The following is an 18,574-nucleotide window of genomic DNA, read 5'->3' as shown; positions in this document are numbered from 1 at the left end:
TCTCTTTCAGGACAAACATAGGTAATACGACCTGATAGGAAAGTACAGAACGCCAATAAAATGCCTGTTTTTTGTTTGTTTGTTTGTTTGTTTGTTTGTTAGAAGTGTCAGTAAAGGAAAGGTAATTTTTAGATTTGACACATTCCCAGTGAAAACACACAATTGATAGTTTTTGCACGTTTTGTCCATAGAAATGTCAGAGGCAATGCATGAGGAAATGTTACCAGATTATATCGAAAACTTCTGTGAATCCTAAATGATCATGAGCTATGTAATGATTATGATCACCGGGAAAATGTGTTGTTACCCCCTTACACACCTTACTGAAGTCTTAATTAAGTGATGTTGGGTTTTGGTTAAAAAACACTTAACATGAGCATCGGGCTCTCTGCTGTCAGCACAGAGCCCACTTTGGACCCTCTGTCTTCCTCTCTCTCTGCCTGTCTCCCACTCGTGCTCGCTCTCTCTCTCTCTCAGAAACAAATCTTTTTTAAATTAAAAAAACCAACAACATGACAATTAGCTAACTCTTGTAATTCTGACATTTTTTCCAGGCTGCCGGCTACATGATTATTCGGGCTGTGTGTGTGTTTTGTTTGATCATATATGCCTATGTATATTTACTGTTATCAGTAAAACCTAGATTCCTCTGAGAGACTAGGATGTAGCGCATTTTAAACATCTATCCACCCTTGGTGGGCAATAACACATAGTATCATATGCTTGTTTTATTAACATTTTAAATTCTACCGAATTATTGATTTTCTTGATCTCTGCATTTGGCAGTCATTCCCACCTTCGAGGCCTCAAGGATTTCAGAACCTTTTCAAAAAGGAAAGGAGAGAATGAATAAACACATGGCTATGTGGCATATAACATTGCATATTGTTAATTCTACTTATAAGCCTATCTCCAAAAGAGTTTATTACCTGCCTTGAGTCAAAATCGATTTTATTTAGGTACCACCGTCCTTGGTAATCTTGACTAGAAGCCATTAAGGTAGTTCTGTTTTTGTTTTAAAGAAGACGGCTGTGCTGTCCCATAGAAATTCCTACTCTGTTATTATATTTCGTGCCTTTTGGAACATTGCGAGTGCTGGGAAGGAGGGCGGTCGTCTTCCTTCTTCCTTGTTTACTCCTCTTCACTACTCCCGCTCCACTGGCACCAGTGCCAGTGCCAGTCTCAGCTCCACTCGCCGCAGACCCCTCCTTGCTGGGCTGCCCTCCGTGCCCGGCCCAGCCCTGCACGCGCCGCCCTTTCTGGAAAGCGCACGTGTCCCTTACCCTCCTCCCACCTCTGGGCGGCGCTCCTCCCCAGCCCCCACTCTGGAAGAGGCACTTCCGTCGCCTTGGCACCAAGCAAAGGACTTCCCAGTCGGGAAGAGAAGTGACCGCCTTCCCTTGCAGATGAAAACTGGTTCATTAAATGCAGCGCACCACTTTTTCAGTTAGATCTCCAGATGCAGTAGGGAAGGCCGATCCCTTAAGGTGGGACGGAAATGCGCTCTGAGGGGCGGCTCCCGGCGCCAGCACCGTGGACAGCGCCCGCCGCCGGCCGCTGGCCAGAGCCACCCGCCCGCCAGCGGCCACCCCAGAGCCTGCGGTGGGAGAGATGGCCTCGCCACCTACCAGAGGGGCGGGCCTGCCAGTGTTTGGGAACGGATCTGATCCAGAGGGGGAGACCGCGAGCAAGGGAAGACTTAACTAAGGCGTCGCAAGGAGCGCGCTCATTCCGAGTATTGTGAAAAGTCACGCAGGAAGGTGGGGGTCCCTCTTCCTCCCTTGCCCCCTGCGACTCCCCCCGCCCCGGCAAATAAACACAAGGAACAACTTTACGCAACAGACAGAATGGCTGAGTTTAATGCTTCAAGTTTTCCATTTCCTTCCACAGGGCTTTGTTTTAAAAATAACAAAATGAGGTAAATAAGTTAATGTATGTACACGTTATAAACATTGTGTCGGATTGCGGCTGCGGCAACTCAGGTTGTTAGAGACGGAGTTGCTGCGCGGTGACTCGAGGTCAGCCACCTGCAACCTGAGCAGATTTGTCGTCCTGAGGAGAATTCGCACGCTGTTGGTGGAATGGGGTCTAGAAGCATTTGCGGTGGACGATGGAGGGGCCAGCCTCGTCGTACTCCTGCTTGGTGATCCACATCTGCTGGAAGGTGGACAGCGAGGCCAGGATGGAGCCGCCGATCCACACCGAGTACTTGCGCTCAGGCGGGGCGATGATCTGTAAGACAGGGAGCGCGTCAGGCCGGCGAGGGCCGCACCCCGGGGCCCACCCGCGGGCAGGGGGCGCGGGCCGCCGCCAACCTTGATCTTCATGGTGCTGGGGGCCAGCGCCGTGATCTCCTTCTGCATGCGGTCAGCGATACCCGGGTACATGGTGGTGCCCCCCGACATGACGTTGTTGGCGTACAGGTCCTTCCTGATGTCGATGTCGCACTTCATGATGCTGTTGTAGGTGGTCTCGTGGATGCCCGCCGACTCCATGCCTGGGGGCCGCAGGGAGGAGCGTGAGCCGGCGGGTGCGAGCCGGGGACCGGGCGGGGCCCCGGGGCTCCCGGGGAGGCCGGCGAGCGGGACTCACCGATGAAGGAGGGCTGGAAGAGCGTCTCCGGGCAACGGAAGCGCTCGTTACCGATGGTGATGACCTGTCCGTCGGGCAGCTCGTAGCTCTTCTCCAGGGAGGAGGAGGAGGCGGCCGTCGCCATCTCGTTCTCGAAGTCCAGGGCCACGTAGCACAGCTTCTCCTTGATGTCGCGCACGATCTCGCGCTCAGCTGTGGGGGGGCAGGGGCAGGAGAGGCGCCCTCAGCGCAGGGCCCCGGGGCCCGCGCGCCACCCCGCCCGCCCGGGGAGCCCGGAGCGCCGCGCACCTGTGGTCACGAAGGAGTAGCCGCGCTCAGTGAGGATCTTCATCAGGTAGTCGGTGAGGTCGCGGCCGGCCAAGTCCAGGCGCATGATGGCGTGCGGCAGGGCGTAGCCCTCATAGATGGGCACGTTGTGGGTGACGCCGTCGCCGGAGTCGAGCACGATGCCTGCGCGGGGGGCGGGGCGGGGCACACGGCGGGGGTGAGCGCGCGCCCCCGAGGCCGGGCGCGGGAGCGCGCGGCGGGCGGGAGCGGGGGAGCGGGGCGGCCCCGCGCGCACTCACCGGTGGTACGGCCGGAGGCGTAGAGGGACAGCACGGCCTGGATGGCCACGTACATGGCGGGCACGTTGAAGGTCTCAAACATGATCTGGGTCATCTTCTCGCGGTTGGCCTTGGGGTTGAGGGGGGCCTCGGTGAGCAGGGTGGGGTGCTCCTCGGGGGCCACGCGGAGCTCGTTGTAGAAGGTGTGGTGCCAGATCTTCTCCATGTCGTCCCAGTTGGTGATGATGCCGTGCTCAATGGGGTACTTCAGGGTCAGGATGCCTCTCTTGCTCTGCGCCTCGTCGCCCACGTAGGAATCTTTCTGACCCATACCCACCATGACGCCCTGCGGAGCGGGGACACCACGCCCACGTTACGGCGACTCCCGCGACCGCGGCTGGCCTACGCGGGGGGTTGGGGGAGGACCCCCGCCCGGCTCCCTCCGCGGACGGGCAGCCTGACCTGGTGGCGAGGGCGGCCCACGATGGAAGGGAACACGGCCCTAGGGGCGTCGTCGCCGGCGAAGCCGGCTTTCACCAGGCCGGAGCCATTGTCGCACACGAGGGCGGTGGTCTCGTCTTCGTCACACATGGTGTCTGGTTTCTGTAAAGGACAAGAAGGCCGTGGAGACGCACGACGCGACAGCGCAGGAGTCCCCGACGGCCCGAGCGCCCTCCCTTCCCGGGGACCGACGGACGTCCCCAGCCCCGAGCCGCGCGCCGCCGGCCAGGGGAGCGGCCAAGGGCACCCTGGCGGGCTTCGCTCCCCGGGCTCAGGGCCGCGCTGCGGAGAATCTCGGAGAATTTCTCCACCCCAGGATCCCCGGCACAGTGTCCGCCCGGACACCTCTGCCTTCGCTGCAGGCTACCTGACGCAGGAGCCGGGCGCTGGCGCCCCAGGCCTTCGCGCCTCGGCGGCCTCGTCTGGGCGGTCGAGGCGGGCAATACCGCTCGCCGGGCGAGCGTGGGGGCCGAAGGAGATGCCCGTGGGAAGGGCTTTGGTGCTCCGTGCAGAGAGGAGTGGCCCATTCCGGACCCCCACGACATTCCAACCTCAGAACAGAGGCACCGTTTCGCCTGATGGCGACCCCAGAGAATTGCGGCCCTTGCTGCTCTCGGGCTCCGGCCTTCCTCGGGAAGGCGTTGCCCTTGGGACGACTAAAGCAAAACCTCTAATCCACCCGGCACATACGGAACGCCAGGTAAAGGAGCCCAAAGGGGCTGGGGATAAATTTGGAGATGTTTCCCAAAGCTGATGGCCTCGGGCCTCCTCTATAAAGCGCGTGTGGCTCTGAGGACCAAGCCTCGGGGTGGGCGGGCAGAAAGCAGGCCTTGGGGCTGATCGGGTGAGTCGGTTGGGTTCTACCCCGGAGTTCTCCAGGCTCCCCTCGGTGGTGCCCTGTCACCTTGTCCCCCTGTCCTATTGTTCTCCTGTCCCCGGCCCCCTCCTCCACTCCCGCCCTACCTGGGCGGGTGGCTACACCTGCTGCTCTCCGGCTCGGGCCCTGGTCGCCGCGGGAGGGAAGCGAGGCTTCTCTCGGCGCTGTCCGCTGCGGTGGCCGCTGGTCCTCGCGCTCAGGTTTTATATAGCCCGCGGGCGCTCCCCCCCGCGCCGCCCCGCAGGAATGTCGCTGCCCTTCTCGAGCCATATTTGGGTGTTGGGCACTGGAGCCCCGTCCCCCAGCCGGCTCGAGGCCTGGGTCCCCGCCCGGGTCCCCTGCGCTGACCAAAGAAGGAGCGGCCTGGCCCGAGCCCAGGTAACGCGGGCCGGGCCGTATATGGAGTGTCTCCCCGGCCGGTCGGCCCCTCCCGACCCGGCCCAGTTGCCCGCCCGAGGGGATGGGGTGGGGCGAGGGTCACCGCGAGCGCCAGTGGGTGCGCGTGTGCGCCTGCGCTCCCGGAGCTGCACCTGTCCGCAAGGCCTCCCCACCCTGTCCGCTCTGCTCGCACAGGGCGCTCCGGAGGGTGCCTCCCACATTTCATCCCTTCTTTGGGTTTACTCAGACCCTCAGAGCCCCACGTGCGGCTACAGGGAGGAGGGAGCCGTGTCCCAGTGGTGGGACAAGAGAGGATGGGAGAAGCGGTCACAGGAAGGGAAGGAAGGCGACCCCCGCTCCCCGGTGAACTTCGCCTCTCCCTTCCCACCCCTGAGCTCCCCGATTCGGAGGGCTGACCCGCCCCCACCGCGGAGAGGGCCACCGGCGGCGGGAGGGCGCGCAGCTGTCGCGGGCCAGACAGCTGGCGGCGGGAGGAGAGGGCGGAGAGGCGGGGAGGAGGAGGAGGAGGAGGGCTCCCGGGGACAGGCCCGGGCGGCGGCCCTGGGCGCGCCAGGCACAACGCCAGGGCAGCCGGAGCTGTTCCTCTCAGTGACACACAGCGCACTCGGGTGTTCGTGAAGGGAGTGAATTTGGTGGTGCTGGTGGTGGGTGTTCTCTTCCTCCCGGACTGAACCTGCCCCAGGTTGGGTGGGCTGGGCTGAGCCCCCAAACCCCCACCTCCCTGGTGGGACTAAGAGTGTCCCTGTCCTGGGGCTGAAAGGCAGGGGTCACAACTCCCGACCCGGTGGTGGAATGGGCGAAGCGCCCTTACTAAATGAGACCTTGCTCGACCTTCCTCCCAGTAAAGAGGACAAGGACATTGCACTCTAGGATGGGTAGCAATTTTTCCTTCTGCAAAGGCTGAACAAACTCATCTTTCTATTTAGAGGGTGCAGCCTTGCCAAGGCCAGGCCGCTTCCCAGTCCACTTTGGAGCAACTCACCCTCTACCAGAGCCTGCTGAAGCGGTTCTATTTATACCACTGATACATGGGGATATGCCTTTCAGATTTTCTAGAAGGATTTGGATCTACTTATGGTAAGGTGGAGCGAGGGTCAGAAGAGGTTATCCAGTCGGTGCCGGACTCGCATTTTCGGCAGGGGTGGGGGTGGGGGTGAGGGTGGGGGTTGGGGAACAAGCGCAGTCCTAACCCTGCCATCAAAGGCAGAAGGAGAGACGGTTTTCTGTGATGAACTCAGTGACATGCTTGGAGCGGGTACATCGGTGCTGTGGTGCCAGCGCGAATGGAACCATTCATTTTTCTGATGGGCTTAAGTGTTCCCAAAATAGTTGCAGTTCGCATTTGGTTGTGGAGCTGGGCAAGGGGGACAGGTGTGGATTCCCCGGAGGACGGATATAAAGGCACATGTAACCCTCCCCGGTAGCCCACATCATGGCAGCTCTTCCTAAACCATCAAAGTCCATTAAAAAATGAAGTTTGTTTAGCAGGGGGCCTATGTCGGGAGTATGAAGAGTCAGCTAAAAGCTGCTGTAGTTTCTTTCACATGTGGCTTTTTCAGTTGTTGCAGAGAACGAGTGAGTAACAGACAGAGCTACGTGTCCTTTTTAATACCTTCTGTCCTGCTGTCAGTGGGTAGTGAAGATGCTAGGAAGGAAACAAACAAAAAGACGCCCCCCCCCCCAAAAAAAAAAAAAAAACAAAAATCCAAAAAAACCCTGCAAATGCACTGTATGCACAATTTTGAGGGGTAAAGCTTAAATTCTGGCCTGAAAGTAGCAAGGATGCCTAAGAACTTGTTGCCTTTTTAAAAAGGGGAACTGGGCTGCCAGTATCTTCCAAACCTCTTGCTCGGTGTGGTTCCTCTCTCTCCTACAGCAAGCTTTTCTGAGCCCGGAGTCTATCGGTGTCAAAGACACGTGAAAAGCTATGAAGAAAACCCAAGGGAAGGAAACCTCGGGAGCTGGGGCCCGAGAACACAGGGCCGGACATCTGCTCTCCGTCCACGGTTGGGGCTGTTTAAATGGTCTCTTGACGGGTCACCACGGGGCCACCCAATCCCATCCTGGTCTTGTTGAGTTCTCATTGGCCTAGGGAATAGACCTAACGGGTGAGTGGAAAGGCCACCTCCATACATGTACGGTTTTGGGGAACACAGCAGTGCTCTGCTCTCGCCTAGTAAGCGGGTGGCTGCCCGCGTAGCCTTTTGAGAACTATCGCCAAGTAAAGCTCAGCCACGGAGGGAATGCTTGACAGAGAGCGTCGGCTTCTAAGTTTTCCCCGGCTCTTGACACTCTGACGGGGCCTTGGGTTGCCGCTCAGCTGTCTTCTCCAGAGCCCTGTCCCCTCAGTTCCTCACTCATCTGTGAGCCACCTTGCTGCGTCTCAGCCTCCCATTGTTATTTCCTACTGATTCAAATACGAATTCATAGAACGCTTTACGTGCTTTCACATGGTTCCCTTGGATGCTTGTAACTATTCTGAGGGAAATAAGACCCGTACTAGTCATGCCATTCAATGTTAAAACTCAGTTAAAACTCAGAAAAATAAGGCTCGGTGAGTCAGACCACAGGGCCCCCGGGGTCCCACAGCTGGGGCTTGGGCGACTCCCCCTCCCACCAGGAGCACCTTTCTCCCTTCCTTCAATCCTCCCCAAAACTTGGTTTCCTTCTGGAAATATAGAAGATCCTCAAGGGATCTTTTCCAACAGGAGCCAAGGACATCCAGAAATGAAGTCACGGCTTCTGCCCTGGAAGTGACGGCTTCCGCCACCTCTCGTTCTGCCCCCACTACCTCCTAATATCTGGCATAAGAACCTGGTGAAAAATCTGCACTTGGCATTTCTGGGTATGCCCCTCACCCCTTCTGAATGGCTCTGTGGCCTTGGGCAGGTCATTTCAAGAAAGACTCTGTATCCTCAACTGAGGGTACTACCTACTCCTTAAGACTGACTTGGACAGAAGTGCTCAATAAATAGTACAATACCTTTCTTCTGAGTGTCTGGAGGAGGTGGGGGGCGGGGTGGTGGGTAGGTGAGCAAAGGACATTCAAAATGATTATAACTGTTCACTAAACGTGTATAAGCATCATCACAAACTGAACAGGAAAAGTCATGTAATTTTAAAGGAACTTGGAGCGCACAAAGATTTTTGTAGAAAGATTTATTCTATTATTTAAAATGGCAAAAAAAAAAAAAACAAAAAACAAAACCCAACCCAAACCCAAACCATGAACTCAAATGTTAAGATCATTAAGAAGGGAGAACTGTTAAATAAACCATGGCATAGCCATGTGGTAAAGCGTCAGGCACTCATTAGAAAATTGTATCTTGAAAAATCATGCATTCTCAAAGGGGGGAAACTGTTTCTTGGGGGGGGGGGGTGAAAAAAACTTAGATATTACAATGATTTGTGGCCTCCAAAGGCATAGTACATTATGTGTGTGTGTGTATGTCTATCTATCTATCTATCTATCTGCAGTATTAAATTTTCATGGAGGGATGGGGGTGGAGTGATTAGGGCAAAAGTGTCTAAAAAGATCCCTTAGGGATGCCAATGGGAAAAAGGTTGGGAAACATTGGATTAAGGATATATGGAGATGCTCATAATATACATTGGGTTATAAAGTATGGACAGTCCCACATAGTCTAAGATACCTTTTTTTTTTTTTTTTTAAGTTTATTTAAGTAATCTCTACACCCAACATGGAGCTCGAACTCATGACGCCGAGATCCAGAGATGCATGCTCTTCCAACAGAGCCAGCCAGGTGCCTCTAAAATGCATTCTAAGCTGGTAACTGAAATGATTTCTGGCTGGTGGTATTACGGGGGTTTATGTTCTTCCACATACTTTAAAAAAAAAATAGGTTTTACATTTTCTACAGCTTTTCATAATTTTACAATTACACAAAATTATTTTTTAAAATTGCATTTTTGTATTTAATGAGTGGATTTTACATAGGAGTACGTAAAACTACTTTCTCTTCAGGCATTCTCCAATAAAAGGTCCAGGGATAAAAAGGTGGGACTACCTTTTTCTGTAGTTATCAGCCTCAAGATTTACAAGTGTGATGGATCACAAGAGATCAAGGGGGAGCCTGACGACATTGTGACGTGGCTTTCCGTCTGTTCCCGCTACTAGAGAGAGCGATCCACCTCGAAGGGGAAATGTGCCGTGTGCCCTTCGCGTGGGCCTCGTGCGCTTGGCGGGTGACAGACTTCAGCATTTTGATTCGGACCCCGAAGTCAAAGAAAGAATCCGATTTCGAGGGCTTCTTCAAAAACAAAATCCCTGTGACAGAGGGTGTCTGTAGCCTTTTACTTCGCTAAGGGTTTCAGCAAGTCCCTTACGTGTATCTCAGGTTCTATCTTCACCCTTGATACATTCACAAAGTCTTAAAACGAAACATACCAGAGCACGAAGCTGGCTGCTATCAAAAACTGCGTTGCTTCATGTAATTGAGGCTGCAAACTGTGACTTTCAGAAGAGCAAAGACAGGAGTGAAAAAAACCCCTTCCCAAGGCAGTAATGTTCTCTTTCCTTAGAAAACATGCTCACCTTTATAATGTGCCTTTATTACTCAATTTATACAGAAATCAGTAATTCTTTGATAAAGACTACACTGTGAAACAACTTTTTAAAATTTAGAAAAGTTACTTAAAACCTTCGACCTTAATTTTATTAATTTTAAAAAACCCAACCATTTTGGTGCCAGGCTAAGAGAGCTAGAAGAGTGAGGCTTCTCCTCCCTCAACATAAGACAACTACGCATTACACCGTGAGAGCAGTAATCTGACATCAGGCAATCAATGGGGCCAGGGTCACCGTCAGACTGGCTTTCCTGTCACATTAGGGATACTTAGATTTGTGGTAGCATGTGAAGGGGGCACCATCTTGTGTTCCCAGAGCACACGAGTATCTAAAAAGGATCATACGGGCAAGAACTGTTAATGTCTATGTAAAAGCAAAGCCTCGGCTTAGAACACAAGAGTTCAACCATCTCTTCCCTGCCACCTGACAAGTTCTTCCGACCTTCCCCTAGCACCGCACCCTTCCATATACTCCTAACCGGGACCCTCATGCTGTCCCAGCACACAAGCTGCAAACAGAAAAAGACAAGACTGCTAGTGTCTTTCCTCTGGTTATTAATGTAACGAGCTCCATTAACCTGTTCTTGCCAACATGTTCAAAGGCTGGATTTGAAGCCTAGAGGGGAAGAGGGCACGGGAAGAGAGGCACGGTGGCCGCACTTTGTGAAACCAGGCACCGGACTCTTTACCATATTTAACTTCTGACCTTTTCAGCTGTTGGAGCGAGTTGTTTAGTGAGCATTCAACTGGGCCAGAATCTGAATACGCCAGCAACACCCTGTGCAACCTCTAGTCTTTATTTAAAGCTGAGAAAAACTGAGTAATGACACTAGTCAGAACAATGAAGCTCTGAGAGCCACTACTTTTCAGTAAATCAGATGCCGTGTTAAGAAAACCCATAACGGCTTCTAGCGTAACACATGCTCTATGTTAGCCAGACTGTGGCAAAGCAGGAATTCAGTGTAAATCACCTTGAAAATACAGCTTGAATCCCCATACTGAAAGGCCATAACTAACTTTAATACTACAAATTTACCATATGGTAACTTGCAGGCAGGTTACCACTTAAGTGTTTTACTCACTACTCTAATACTCTATTTACATGGAAATGTGTAGTATTTTCCCAGTGAATTAAGCAGTTCTCAAACTCACAGGAATTATGCCCACTTGTTTTGTCTTTCGGTCCTACAGCAAGTCACCAAATCTGACATCTGTCTTCCTGGACATTTCGCAGCAGCCCTAACCCAAACGGATACCAGACTCCCAATTCTCCTCAGTGCACAGTCTCCAGAGTGACAGCAATCTCAGAGACAATCAGTGCAATCTTGTCATGTTCAGAGTTATAGAGACTGAGGCCTAGAAGTGCTTTGTGCAAACAAATAGCCACAACTAGAACAAGAACTCCAGAGCCCTTGATGGAATGAGAAGGGTAGCCAGCAGGGAAATAACAGGTGATGAATCGATGGCAAAAGGAGAAAAGATCTTGTAACTAAAAAACAAAAAACTACAGTCACACGGCCGTTCCCAAATAAAGTACAAAAAATTCAGTAATTCATGTTATAAAACTGTACAAACTTTTAGATATTTAAGGTCTACGATTTTTCTAAGGACGAGCCTGTACAAATTGTTAGCAGCAGTGACCATTTTCAGAAGTTACACTTGTCCGCGGACATAATATTCATAGTTCGCTTTCAAAACAAACTCAAAGTAAGGATTGGACTTGAGGCTCCCAAGCTGGTCTGCCTGTAGGAGGTCTTTCACCTCTGGCAGGTATTCACTGAGCTGAATGCCTATAAACACAAACACAGAAAGTCCTTTTTTACTTTGATAAAACTCTCAAATGAATTAAGATGATTGATGATAACAGCATCTGTGCTTCTATTTAAAATATAATGTCACTCCACTATTGGGAAATACTCTGTTCTAAATTCCTTCCACGGTCAAACATACTTGCAGATCTAACAACACGACATGCTTTACTTAGAAGAGGTTGCTTGAGTGTTTTTTTCCCCCTAGTGGTCAAAACAGCCAATCTAATTAAAGTCTTTAATAAGACCTGAAATATTTTCATTTTTCTCTACAGTTTAAGTCATTTATTTCTTCAATGTGGGAGTTTTTAACTAACAATCACCTGAGAACAAATACTTCAAACAATTATATATTCCAACAATTATGTATTCAGGTATTTCAAGTATCTTATAATTACATATTCCAATATTTCGACAGTTATATATATTAAATATGTATCCAATTATATGTATAGGGAAATAATTCAGTAAATGCAATCTCATGAAAGCTAGCTACAGTCTCTCAAAATATATATTATAGTTAAAAGTGAGATAGGTGAAGAACCATTTCATTAGTCCTCTAAAAGCCAGAAAGCCAATGAGCACTGATGAGACAGAACTGCTGAAATCAAGATCTGTGTAGTTACAAAAAGGCATGTACAGTTTTCTCGCCTGATAAAGAAAACTGGAAAAAAAATTTTCATATAAGACAGTATTTTATAATCCGTTACATTAGCATAAGGGTCTCAAAATCAAAGGCCCTCAAAGTGCCTAGCACCGTTTTTGGTACTTAATTGTAATATAATAAAAATCTGGTTAATGAATGTTATGAGGCTAAATTCAAAATATTTATACATCATTTATTATAATTAAAATACTTTCAATAAAGACTTTTTATCTGTAAAACAGTATTAAACTTGTGAAAATACATTAGTTTCTAAAAGATCAATTCTCTAAAAAAATGTAACATCTTATTTGGCTTCTATTTTTACGGGGCACGCCCTCTGTTTAGAACTAATATTTGGTGGGTTTCTTTTCGTTTCAGCTGGGGCCAAAAACTCCGGCAGGTGGTTATGAGGAAGGTGGCCTCGGGGACGTTGGTAAACTTAGAGCCAATGCCTCATCCAAAGGGGGCAGGGCTCATCAGATCCAGTTTACTGTTGCCAGATAAATAGATCAGTTCAGTTTAGGCAAACAGTTTGATTCTTAAGAGAATTAAGAAAATAAGACTTTTGTGGGGCGCCTGGGTGGCTCAGTCGGTTGAGTGTCCGACTTCGGCTCAGGTCATGATCTCACAGCTCGTGAGTTCGAGCCCCACGTCAGGCTCTGTGCTGACAGCTCGGAGCCTGGAGGCGGCTTCGGATTCTGTGTCTCCCTCTCTCTCTCTGCCCCTCCCCCGCTCATGCTCTGTCTCCCTCTCTCTGTCAAAAAAACAAATATTAAAAAAAATTAAAAAAAGAAAAGAAAAGAAGACTTTTGTAAGAACTCTTCTCAACTATTAAATACTGGTGACTAATTAGAAAAAAATTTAAACTCCATATATAATGATACGTGCATTTTATTTTGTGTGGATAATGCACTTCAATAATATATAAAAACAAACTGAAGTGATGGGTATTGAGGAGGGCACCTTTTGGGATGAGCACTGGGTGTTGTATGGAAACCAATTTGACAATAAATTTCATATATTAAAAAAAAAAAAACAACAAACTGAAAAGCTCTGTATGGGTAAGTTAAATATATCTGTAGGATGAATACATTTCCACAAGCAAAAGTAATTGTTGGTTGTCAGAGTTTATGAAATATGAGGCTATCTATAACTCTCTATCTTCAGGATCTGTCTTTAAAAATATTTACCATTGTATATAGTAACTATATTATTAAAAAGGTTCCAAAAATAAATGTCTTTGGCTTCTTGTTATATATAATAAATATATATACCTTTAATTTGTACATGTATGTATGTAAATGTGTCTGAATGTATTATATATATTATATATATTTATATATACTTATATATATTTCTATAATATAATATTTCTATTTGTTTTTGTCCTTTGGTCACAATGTAATAATTCTTCACAACTTTACATTCCTGTTGTCCTTATGAGTAAGATCTAAGAATAACAAAAACAGCAAAGTCACCTTTAAAGAGCACCACTTATTTAGCCACAATTCAATTCTGTGGCACTTTTTTTTTTTTTTGAGAGAGAGAGAAAGAGACAGCTTGAGCGGGGGAGGGACAGAGAGAGGGAGGGAGAGAGAGAGAGAGAGAGAGAGAGAAGCCAAGCAGGCTCCATGCTACCAGCTGCAGAGCCCGGAGTGGAGCTTGAACCCACGAACTGCGAGATCATGACCTGAGCCAAAAACAAGAGTCAGATGCTCAACCGACGGCCACCCAGGTGCCCCTCTGTGGCACTTTTAGAAGAACAAATTTCATGGACAGCATTGGATTTGGGTCCAAATGGTTTCCAACTCTTCAACCATACATAGAAGTCAGCCATATCATTTCTTCATTTCCAAATACAGAAAAGAGAAAAGCCTTTTGGTGCGTTTTAGCTCTTTTGGAATTTCAAGCATTTCAAATACTTTCAAGCAAAAAAATAGGTTCTTTTGCTAGATTCCTTCCTTATTTCATTTTTAGTTTTTATTTATTTTGTGACAATGTAAAGTCTTAATTAACCTTTGTATTACTTGCTCATTTTTGAAAATGAATGAATTAAATCTGTCAATATGGAGCAATCAAGTATTCCTTTTTCATGAAGAAAAGTTCAAATCATTTCTGAGCAAGTTCCAAGTGATCTAGTCACAGAATTACATTTTCTTTGGATCACTTATAAAAGGAGACTAAAAATCTGAAAACTAATGCTAGGAGACCCATACAGATGGGCTATAAAAAGAACAAAAAACCAAAAAAAAGCCTTCTGAAACACAAACACTGAGAGTTTGCTTCTCTTTAACCTCAGAATACTGGTTGGTGTGGTTAATTCCATAGAACTTTTCTACGGGTCCTCCTTCATTTCACTTGGTTAAGCCAGTGATTTTTTAAAATAGAGGATTGTAAGGGCGCCTGGGTGGTTCAGTCAGTTAAGCGACCGACTTCGGCTCGGGTCATGATCTCACAGTTTGTGAGTTTGAGCCCCACGTCAGGTTCTGTGCTGACAGCTCGGAGCCTGGAGCCTGCTTCGGATTCGGTGTCTCCCTCTCTCTTTGTCCCTCCCCTGCTCACGCTCTGTCTCTCTCAAAAATAAATAAACGTTAAAAAAAAATTAAAACACAGGACTGCAGAATACAATCTATCGCAGAGGAGTTGGGGCTATGAGTCCTATGAATCTGCAAAATACTTCCAGGCATTCAAAGGACAAATGTCTATTGAGTGACTACTATGTATCAGGGACTGGATTTGGCATGTTTTCGTAGATTAAAGAATGTATCTTGCACATGTATATATAGAAACCTTTCAAATGTGTGTAAATGTCAGTATGATGGATAGAAGTCCCATCCATTTAGAAGGACTGCTGAATTTACAACTTTTTATCACTGTGTATTTTTTCCATTTGATATAAAAGAGAGTGTCCTTATATTTGAAAAGATTGGTGAACACTAAGTTAGCCTATTTTGCACATTGCCTGAATTTAGTAGCATACGTTTTGATACAATTCTATAATACGAGTCACATAGGTATAAAATGTGCAAAATTGCTCATCTCTACCTAATATTCTCCATATATTAAGCTCCCAGTAATATAAAAAATGGTAAAAGTAAAAATACAGCTGAGCCCTGACAACACAGGTTTGAACTGCAAGGGTCCACTTACCTGCGAATTTTTTTTTTTTTTTTTAATACAGTACAGTACTATGACTGTATTTTCTTTCTTATGATTTTCTTAAGAACGTTTTCATTTCTCTAAGCTTACTTTATGATAAGAATACAGTACATAACACACATATAAAATATGTGTTAACTGTGTTACTGGTAAGGCTTCTGGTCAATAGCAGACCATCAGCAGTTAGGTTTTTAGGGAGTCAAATGTTATACGTAGATTTTCAACTGTGCTGGGGATCAGTGCCCCTCATCCACACACTGTTCAAGGGTCAACTGCATCCTCTAATTCATATACCTCCCTAAGAACAGCATTTTGTCCATAAAAGCTTCTTTACCTAATTTGTGTCTCAATCAGCAAATGGAATTTTGCTCACTGCTTTAGTATGGGAGCATGTGCAGAACACATTCCCTTCTTGTTTCTTTTTATTTTGTTCCTAAAATGAATTTTAGAGTATTAACATCCAAAATGGATTTGAAAAAGCATTTGTAATTTATTCTTAAGCATAGTATGGTCAGTTATATAACAAAAAGTTACATCTCATTTATCATATACATTTTTGGTATCACAACCAACACTTGAATCTATTCCTTGTCCAATCAGCATGGAGACTTTGCCCACTGGAGTCCCCCAGGATCCATGTGGATGGAGACTTCACCTTGACACATGCTCCCCCAATTGGAGAGGAAAGAAAAAAACCCTTCATTTTAATATTTGTGTATTTTTGAGAGAGAGCGCGTGAGCAGGGGAGGGGCAGGGAGAGAGGGAGACATAGAATTCAAAGCAGGCTCCAGGCTCCGAGCCGTCAGCACAGAGTCTGACGCGGGGCTTGAACTCATGAGCCGTGAGATCATGACCTGAGGAGAGGTCGGACGCTTAACTGACTGAGCCACTCAGGCACCCCAACCCTTCCTTCATTTTAAACAAATCGAATTCTGAGTACGGTACTGTTTAATCTTAAACTGCCCTCGCATTGACACCTTGGCAAATCCCATTCTCAGATTTCTAAAACTGAGGAGCGATACCAGAATTTCTAGTGTCAACAAACTACTTACCATCTTTTAAAAGTTTCTGTAAGATTTTCACAAATATACTGCCTTTAGATACTTCAATTGGATCATCCTTACCATCTGAACTGGACCAGCTAGAAAACAAAAGTGCAATGGGAAGAAAATGAAATCGTGAACATATCTGAAATAAAGGACTTCTGTTTGCTACCACAGTCTTGTTCTAATGGTTGTGCTGGGGAGGGGTTGGGGGGTCAGGTGGAGAATCTTAAGTTTTTGTGATACTGTTTCAAATTATTAAAATAAGGGAGCTTTAAATGTTGAACACACTTAGAGTCTTTAGAGTAGATACAAGATGTTACACTCAAGTAGCTACCTGCCCAACGTAACCATACCTATGTGATGTCAAAACCAAGCAGTGAGGTATCTGTTCCCAAAAAACGCTATAAATATATAACAAATCTAGTAAGGACTCCAAAGTATGATCTTCGGAGCACAATAGTTACAGTATATTGTAACAGAGTCTGCTTTTCATAAAAGTAAAAGGGTAACTGGTGTCTAATACAATGTAAGTCTTATCTAGATGAGATTATCTACCGCTGAAATACACACACACAGAACCACTACTCTGTATCATCAATGGATATATCCCATGATGCCTTAAAGTTTTTAAACATAAAGCCGTGAAAAGAATTCCAGCCAAATGATGGCATACTTTTTTTTAGATTAGGAAGGAGAATCAAGTGGCAGAGCTAGATGCTTCAGAGCGTGACCTCCAAGACCAAGCAGAACAATGTGAACCATTTGGGAGTGATCAGAGGAAGAAATGCTTTCGTAAAAATAGTTCTACTGTAATTTCTCAGCACGATATAAAAAGGAAAGTTGTGGGTAGGGAAGGACGTTAACACTCAAGTCACGTTCTCTTTAAAATTCTTTTTCCCCGAAGCAATTTGATTCTCAGTCTTTCACAGCCACCACCTTTCTTTGCCACCATTTCCAGCAGAAATCTCCCCCCTTAAGAAGGAGATAATGTGAGAGGTCTCAATAACTTACAAGACAGTACTGATACTCTAATAAACTTTTTATTTAAAACAACAGCAGCTTGTTTGGCAGAATTGGCCCAACTTGTGTGAAAATCAGGAACATAGGCATTTCTGTGCAAACTGACAGTCTAAATTTTAAAATTGAAAGTAGAGATGTATTAACCTAGTGGTCCTAAGTCCTTAAACTCTCCCTTAATTATTGAATGAAAAATTTAGATTACTAATGCAACCATTACAATTTTCATAGTATATGTTATAAAACAATTAGGCTACAAGACCGTTTGATGTATGGTATCATAATCTTCCTAAAGAATCCTTTCCCAAAACCGTACCTTAGATTCATGCTATGAGAACTTACTTATCTCTCTGAAGAGCTTTGCAAAGGATTTCCAGTTTTAGATCATTTATATTTACATCTTCCTCCTTTATGGTGAAACAAAAAAATTCTCATTAAGTCCTGATTTTAAGAAATACATGCTTACATTTGAGTTGTTATCAGTTTCTAATTCTACATATTGTTTTACTTTTGATTCATAATTTAAAAAAATTTCCTTTTAAGACATTAATACGCAGAAGAGTAAGCCAATTAATAACTCTGTGTGAATCAGTTTCTGATTATTCTGTGATAATCTGATGTTATCAGGAACCCTGAAAAGGTTAAGATTTTAAACAAGGTAACATAAAAGCCAATGCATTACATTTTTTAAGTCTACCAAACTACTTTCAATTGCAAGGCCAATTCTTATCCTACAGAATTATCATCATAATCTTTTTTTCCCCCCAAAGAAGGCTGAGAAACAGCTCCTCTTAGGGTGAATACTATGAAAAATATATTGATAAAGCAACGTATCAGAATGAAGAACCAATAATGACTTAATACATGAAAGAAAAAAAAATACCTCAGGACTCTGAAAAGCCGTGTTTTTTATTCGTGCACAGAAAAAGACACCAGGGAACATGCGAGAATTATCAGGAAAGGGACTCTCCTGACAACTTTTCTAAAGAGCTACACATTCCAAGAGTTAGGAATAGCTGAACCAGAGAGTCTTTTTTAAAATTAAAAAAAAAAAATCATTTATTTATTTTTGAGAGAGAGAGAGACTGAGAGAGAGAGAACAAGTGGGGGAGGGGCAGAGAGAGAGGGCAACAGAATCTGAAGCCGGCTCCAGGCTCTGAGCTGTGAGCACAGAGCCTGATGTGGGGCTCGAACTCATGAACTGTGAGATCACGACCTGAGCCAGAGTCGGACGCTTTAACCGACTGAGCCACCCAGGCACCCGAGAGTCTTTTTTATTTTTTTAATTTAAAAAAAAAAAAAAATTTTTTTTTTTAACGTTTATTCATTTTTGGATAGAGAGAGACTGAGTGTGAGGGGGGAGAGGCAAAGAGAGAGGGAGACACAGAATCCGAAGC

General features: G+C 46.5%; 2 protein-coding genes and 1 long non-coding RNA gene across 6 annotated transcripts in view; 1 reads left to right on the top strand and 2 right to left on the bottom strand.

The window, feature by feature from the left end:
* Nucleotides 1-1,830: 1,830 nt before the first annotated feature.
* Nucleotides 1,831-4,710, bottom strand: ACTA1 (actin alpha 1, skeletal muscle). The gene is made up of 7 exons (XM_042908043.1): nt 4,602-4,710; nt 3,600-3,740; nt 3,159-3,483; nt 2,881-3,042; nt 2,593-2,784; nt 2,316-2,497; nt 1,831-2,232 (listed from the first exon to the last, which is right to left on the bottom strand). Exons 2-7 carry the CDS (start codon nt 3,726-3,728, stop codon nt 2,089-2,091), a joined length of 1,134 nt encoding a protein of 377 aa, XP_042763977.1. The 5' UTR covers nt 3,729-3,740; nt 4,602-4,710; the 3' UTR covers nt 1,831-2,088.
* On the top strand, nt 3,783-7,872 carry LOC122201967. The gene is made up of 3 exons (XR_006194398.1): nt 3,783-4,338; nt 5,841-5,991; nt 6,791-7,872. It is a non-coding gene; the product is annotated as an uncharacterized LOC122201967 (long non-coding RNA).
* A 1,593-nt stretch (nt 7,873-9,465) lies between these two features.
* The window catches only part of NUP133 (nucleoporin 133), a 55,932-nt gene continuing 46,823 nt past the window's right edge, over nt 9,466-18,574 (bottom strand). For 3 of the 4 annotated variants that reach the window (XM_042908514.1, XM_042908516.1, XM_042908517.1), the window contains exons 24-26: nt 17,520-17,584; nt 16,167-16,255; nt 9,466-11,291 (exon numbers count right to left, since the gene is read on the bottom strand). In XM_042908514.1, coding sequence (XP_042764448.1) covers nt 11,155-11,291; nt 16,167-16,255; nt 17,520-17,584 — 291 coding nt within the window. In that variant the 3' untranslated portion in view covers nt 9,466-11,154. Of the gene's footprint in view, nt 11,292-13,341; nt 13,406-16,166; nt 16,256-17,519; nt 17,585-18,574 lie in introns of those variants that run through there. The other variant, XM_042908515.1, reaches the window with a different exon arrangement.

The sequence above is a fragment of the Panthera leo genome, chromosome D2, assembly GCF_018350215.1.
Source record: "Panthera leo isolate Ple1 chromosome D2, P.leo_Ple1_pat1.1, whole genome shotgun sequence".
Lineage (NCBI taxonomy): Eukaryota > Metazoa > Chordata > Mammalia > Carnivora > Felidae > Panthera > Panthera leo.
The sequence above is the reverse complement of the archived record's forward strand: the minus strand, read 5'-3'. Positions and strand labels throughout refer to the sequence as shown.